This window comes from Brachyhypopomus gauderio, chromosome 2 (assembly GCF_052324685.1).
Source record: "Brachyhypopomus gauderio isolate BG-103 chromosome 2, BGAUD_0.2, whole genome shotgun sequence".
Classification (NCBI taxonomy): Eukaryota; Metazoa; Chordata; class Actinopteri; order Gymnotiformes; family Hypopomidae; genus Brachyhypopomus; species Brachyhypopomus gauderio.
The window spans coordinates 48,268,809-48,275,615 of record NC_135212.1 but is presented as its reverse complement, the minus strand read 5'-3'; the positions used below and the strand labels follow the sequence as shown (position 1 = coordinate 48,275,615).

General features: G+C 45.5%; 1 protein-coding gene across 1 annotated transcript in view; it reads right to left on the bottom strand.

The window, feature by feature from the left end:
• Nucleotides 1-2,019: 2,019 nt before the first annotated feature.
• mrc2 (mannose receptor, C-type 2) overlaps nucleotides 2,020-6,807 on the bottom strand; it is a 36,155-nt gene continuing 31,367 nt past the window's right edge. The window contains exons 29-30 of the mRNA XM_076997186.1: nucleotides 5,266-5,289; nucleotides 2,020-5,140 (exon numbers count right to left, since the gene is read on the bottom strand). Of these exons, the coding sequence (XP_076853301.1) occupies nucleotides 4,920-5,140; nucleotides 5,266-5,289 (245 nt within the window). The 3' untranslated portion in view covers nucleotides 2,020-4,919. The remainder of the gene's footprint in view (nucleotides 5,141-5,265; nucleotides 5,290-6,807) is intronic.

Here is a 6,807-nt window from a genome sequence, read left to right as displayed (position 1 = left end):
GATGAACGTACCTGAGACGTACAAGCTGTGAATACCTGAGGCCTTGGAGACTGCCAAACAAAGATGAACATCTCTGGGTGACCAGGATGTTCTCGATCCATCCAAGGTTTGCTCCCGCTGGCAGGGTAATAACACTATAGGAAAGCACATGGGAGAGGGGGCAGGCAGGTATCACACAACAGTAATGCCCAGTGGTCGCTGAACTTGAGAGCAGACCACAGCAAACACAGCTAGCAGACGTCCAAGAATGGGTCTCAGACAGCTCCAGGCCCTGACGTGGTCCACAACTACAGCTCCAGGCCCTGACGTGGTCCACAACTACAGCTCCAGGCCCTGACGTGGTCCCCTCTTTCTGACTGAAGAAGCTCCATGAGGGTCTGGCAGCACAAATGAACCAGCTGCTAACAGATGGATCCTACCCCGAGTACACGGAGTTCCCAGAGAAACAGGATGTTCTGGACCGGGTCGTTCATCGGTTGTGCAAGCAAAACGCTTCTGGATTTTAGGAGGAGGAGCTCGTTAAAATAAGAAAAAGTAGATGTTTAACTAATTACGCTCTTACGCACTCCAAGTTCCAAGAGTGTTCTTTACGTTTCCTAGTTTCACGTCAGGGTCTGGAGCTGTCCACCTCTTCATATTTCACACCCTTTCTCTGAAATATACACATCAAAGGATTTAAATGAATTTTTGTCTGTCTACTTAGTGTTGATCAGTCACCATCGGGCTCTCAGGACAGCCTGATCCTTAGACCTTTATTGGTCCGAGTGTAATTGTGGTTTTGAATTTGTATTATGCACTCATGCATTTCCAATGTTTATGATGTAATGATGGAATTCAACAGCTGCCCTAATGATTGCATCATCTTTTTGTAATAAGAGGAAAACGTGGATATTTGAAATGAGTAATACGCTACAGATGTGGTATAGATGAGCACGGAGAATGCTGGATTATTCCTTCACTGTCGTCCACAGTTCAACTTTCTGCTCAGGTCCGTCATACAGTAAAGTGTATATCAATGTGGACTCACTGAGAAACAACCATCATGTATATTCTGCTAACGCTGAAAACATATGCTGCCACTTGTCTACTGCGTTTATTCTAAGGTAATGTCACGTTCTCTACGCTTCTGGGTTTTCGCTCCAGACTTTGGGGAGTGGGGCCATCTGTTCTCTGTGTCTGTCTGTCTGTCAGTTTAACTAGGCCTTTAAAGACTGATAATTAGCTTGCCGGAAAACAGCCAGCAGACGCACACATAAGTACTCGGAGAGGGAGAGATGGAAGAAGGAAGCGGGGGGTGGGTGGTGAATCTCCACACTGCTGAAAAAAGGACTTCAGTCTCAAATTAGCCTGAGATCGGGAAATACAGAACTACGTACACATGCACCCAACATATGGCAACATTCAATAAAAATCCCCACAAAGTCTACATAGATAAGAATATACATTTTGGAGGTTTGAAGTGCCTATCTACTGAGAGCACATGGGCCTATTTCTATACTGTATCCAACTGATAGAGTCATTTTCAGCCACTTTCAAGACGTTGCTGACCCTCTACAATACAAAACTGCATGTTACAATAACGCATTAGGGCAACTCGCTGTCGTGCAAAAAATAGGTGTATATTCTGCCCCCTTGTGGCAGAACTAAAGACAGCACCTTGCACATCTTACTCCGCATTTGACTGGCACAGGTATAAAATTCAGTGACACTGATATGCACAGCTTGTGGTTTGCATTCAAGTCCTTTTTGTATTATGCTGCACGTGTAGGAGGAGAAACATTTTGGATTGTACATTCTAGTACAATAACCTGAACCCTAGTAGTTCTAGTACAAACATTATTTTCTTTCTACTTTCTCTCTTGTAAAATAAAAAAAGAAACATGAAAAGTACGGTTTTAGATGAAATAATATTCACTGTGGTTTTGTGGTGTTTTTGAAGAAATGGCCTTGGAAAAATGTAAAAGCAAATATACCCTCCCAGCACAGACATGGGCAGAGCAAACATCACAACGCACAAACTGAGCTGTAGCTCCGAGGAACCTCGAAAGTGCCACGTAGCCAACATAAACTTTATTCATTTCATACAAAACAAACAAATTCAAAACAAGCAGACAACAGGTGCGTAATTGGACGATTGTTATTCACAGGGAATTAAGACATCAAATCGAATTCACCTACCAGAAACGAAGGAATCTGAAAAAGACGAAAGGTAGAAACACAGAAAGAAAGACAGGAGCCTTCCCCTAGCCCAGACCCCATCCGTCTTCATCCCTGTGGGGGCGGGCTGACGCTAAAGCAAGGTCAGAACCACGCACCCGCCTGGCCGAGTCTACCCCCCCGTGGCTGAGCCCCCGAGGGTCTCATGTGTTCTGATGCAGCCTTAAGTTAGACGGTGTGGTCATGTAGTTACAGTGTCACTGAATCAGTCATGGTTATGTGGGGTTACTAAAGGGTAAATGTAAGGAAGGATGTCATGGCTGTAATATGGAAGCTTGGGTCATGGTGCGGTTAGCATGTGATTATGTCATTTAATTATTAGTTAGGTCAGATACATTATTTGTTCATAATCTGACTTCCAAAAGTAACTGTATGCTACTGTCTGATGCAGGACATGTGACATCAATCACATGGTCAATGTAGAACACGTGTCTGTCGGGGATCTTTTTAAAACAGCAAAACATGTAATGGTCTGTTGTTCATAAGAGGCGTGTGTCTCACTTGGCAGTGCCTGCAGCATGGCCTGAAGGTGATGAATGTCTCAATACATGTCCCACAATAACCTTGACCATGGTGAATACATTACCCACAATGCCTGTGACCACAGCACCAACTGTGTATGTCCTTCACCTTTCAGAGCCCTTTAACCTGGCAATTCACTCGCAACGTGTACATACAGATGAAGTGCACATAAGAGACCAAATCCTCCCACCTGTGATAACTTGATGTGATCTTATCAGACATCTGATTAGGGTGACCAGATCTGACATAGTGATAAATAGGACACCTCAGCGGGGGGAGGGGGTGGGGTGGCGTGGGGGGGGTCAGCATGGGGGGGTCCAAAAATTCTCGCTCAAGCAAACCTAACAGAGTAGGGCATGACTTGGTTGTGAACAAAACACTTCTCGAAATTCTATGTAAGCTCTAGTAAAACAAAAAATCCCAGATGTTTGTGAAATTCCACCTGGACATTTTTTAAAGTCTCAAAAAGAGGACATGTCCAGGTAAAAGGACATCTGGTCACCTGCAATGACACAACTATCCACTAGAGGCGCTCCTGCCACTAGTCTGTTCATTTTGTAATCTGCACACTCTCAAGCTCCTGTTCACCTAAAAGCTCTTTCACTCCTTCTTTTCAGTGTCCCCAATCCCTCCGCCTTGTTCATCCATCTCTGTCTCCGCCCCCCCCTTCCCCCGTCGTGGGAGCTGTGATTGGTTCCAGACCTGTTCCGTGAGCTGTGATTGGTTCCAGACCTGTTCCGTTTGCTGACTCGACATTCCCCAGCTGAGAGGGCCAGAGGTCCCGCTTAACGCTGCACAATCGGACCCCCGGAAAAACTTCACAAAGGGCTTCAGAAACATAGAACAGGGGCACAGACAGCTATAACAAATGAACAAATGAATGAATTGTGGATTTAGAGACCTCCAAGTGAAAGATTTTTTTTTTTTTGGGGGGGGGGGTGGGTGTTGCAGCGCCTCTCTGGCATTCCTTCATGTTTTGTTCAGTCTGCTGACGGAGCTCAGTCTGCTGGCCAAAGCAGGTGGGCGGAGATGAGTGGGAGGTTATCACTACAGCAGCGGCGTCCTGCCCCACTGCACAGGGGCAGCTCTCCTGCACACCACCACAGCTCCTTCTCCACCCACCTGCCCTCCTACACCACCACAGCTCCTTCTCCACCCTGTAGATCACTGCAGCTCCTTCTCCACCCACCTGCCCTCCTACACCACCACAGCTCCTGCTCCACCCTGTAGATCACTGCAGCTCCTTCTCCACCCTTGTGCCCTCCTACACCACCACAGCTCCTTCTTCACCCTGTAGATCACTGCAGCTCCTTCTCCACCCACCTGCCCTCCTACACCACCACAGCTCCTGCTCCACCCTGTAGATCACTGCAGCTCCTTCTCCACCCACCTGCCCTCCTACACCACCACAGCTCCTGCTCCACCCTGTAGATCACTGCAGCTCCTTCTCCACCCTTGTGCCCTTGCACTGGTAAACGCTGCACACACTATCATTTCCTTTCATCTCTAATCACTGTGATTATCACATCCAGAAACCGTGCAATTCATGGGGGAGAGAGAGAGAGAGAGAGAGAGAGAGAGAGAGAGAGAGAGAGAGAGAGAGAGAGAGAGAGCAAAACAACATGACTGTTCAGAGACAGAGGAGGGGGGAAGAGGATAAACTCCCAAATGGACCTGACCTAAAAAAAGAAGAATTCATTCGGCTCATTCTGCATGTATACCAAATACATGAACAACATTCATCTTACAGACTGCAAAAAATACTGTTTTGGTATAACACTTTGGTTCAGATGTGTGAACACTGGGCCAGAACCCCCACTGTCTGGAAGACTGACGTGATTGTAGCTGGTTTGTTTTCAGAAAATCTGGAGCTACTAAGGCATGGCAGCAAAAGACTGAAATTGTGGTTATAGGCAGTATTTCCAAAAGAGTAACAGTGGAGAATAAAAACAAATATTGGTATGTGCTTTATCAGCTGGTCTGAGCTGACCTGGAGTCAGTGGACGCGGTACAGTTGATGATGTTGGTACGATACTTTCTCCTCAGTTCATTTATAATTGACGTCTGCTGCTGCGCTCCACACAGCTTACTAAATTTCTCCACAAAACAAATCGAAAAACAATGGAAGTAAAGTCCCTCAGTCCGCACACGAGCAGACCGCTTCTCCACGCCAGCCTGCATTATTCCCCCTGCTCGTTCAGCTCCATGTCTGACACAAGGATGTTCTTCTCAGTCTCCTCCGAGGGGGTGGAGTTAGTGCGGCTGTACCGAGCGCCCTCGTAGGACCCCGTGGAGGCAGAGCTCCTCCTCCGATACAAAAAGACTCCGCCCATCGTGAGGGCGATCAAGAGCAGCACGGCGAGCAGGATGAGGACCAGAGCAGGAAGGTGGTCCCCGTCATCTGGACACAGAGGGCCAGCGTCACACACTCCTACAGTGACCTCTCCAGACAGGACATGGACGTCTTCTGACTGATTAGTGCGGGATCACCGAGACGGTACTGAAAGTAGGTGGGACAGCACTTACCTGATACAGCTGAAGAACCCAGTCCTGTGGGGACAGAGGGAAGCATGATCAGAATATACTGAAGGGACGGTTAACGAGTGGCTAAGAGTCACAGCGGATGCAAAGTGTTTGTGTGTGAGCACATGTACGTGATTGTGTGTGCGTTTTTATGATATTGTGTATTATTGTGTGCTTGCAAATGTGTGTGTGTGTGTGTGACCGTGTGTGTGTGTGTGTGTGACCGTGTGGTTGTGTGTGTGTGTGTGTGTGTGTGTGTGACCGTGTGGTTGTGTGTGTGTGTGTGTGTGTGTGTGTGTGTGTGTGTGTGTGTGTGTGTGTGTGTGTGAGACCGTGTGGTTGTGTGTGTGAGACCGTGTGGTTGTGTGTGTGTGTGTGTGCAGAGGCGGACGAAGTACTCAATTTCATTACTTGAGTCAAAGTACAGATACCACTGGTCAAATGCTACTCCGATACAAGTGAAAGTTGCATGTTCAAAATCTTACTTAAGTGAAAGTACTGAAGTACTTGCTTTTAAAAATACTTAAGTATTAAAGTACACCTTCCGTCACATTCGTAAAAAAGTTATAGTTTAGAAGTATTATACATCCTACCAAATCCTCTTATATAATATTCATACAGTCTTTGATAATAATCCATAAGGCATATTCCAATGATGTACATCATTCAGGTAGTGGTAGCAGAAAAGTTTAACCTACACTTTAGTTTAAGGAACAAAAACATTTTCTAAAACCACAATTCACTGATTAGCCTAGCCTAACATGTTTAAGCAAATTATGTAACCATATTAAAAGTCAATAATAAAATGACGGTTTTCTCTCTTTGCTAGTTAGGTATTCAGTCATCCAATACAACATTATGCTACAGTCAATATAAACAAAGACAAAGTTAAATTAGCAGTGTGGCATCTTGGTAGTCTAACCTTGCTACAACCTTTTGCAGTATGGCTAAAGCCCACCAACTCCATGCCACCCAACATGCTAACAAACTCTTTTCAAACTAGAAATCACAGCCACATTAGAATTATTGACATTAATTCTACACTGACATTAGAATGGAAACATTATTTGACAAGATTCGATTAACCCACGCGGTTTCCCTTATTGATGTTTCCGTAGTTTGAATTACTTGCCAATATAATGTTAACATTATTTATAGAGATCCTAGCAGACCAGCAGTGGAGTGAGCAGGCAAAGTCATTTCACTAGCCTTACTGCAAAGCTCCTCTGACTACATAGTCACTTAACAAAACATTTAGGCTGCATACCGTAATATACTTCCTCAGGTGGGACGGTGATTTTGGTATGCAGTGATATAGTTTATTTTTGGCGAACAAAGCATGCATTTAAAACGATAGGAATGATTCATCCGTTCAGAAAACTGGAACATTTTGTCGAGATACGGCCATGGGTGCAAAAGAGCATGCCAGGGTTGCCAGCTCTCACGCATTGAACGTGAGACACACGCATTTGACCGTTTTCACACGCTCTCACGCCACAGTTCCGATATCTCACGCCGAAAAAAAATCTAGTTTATTTACCTCTG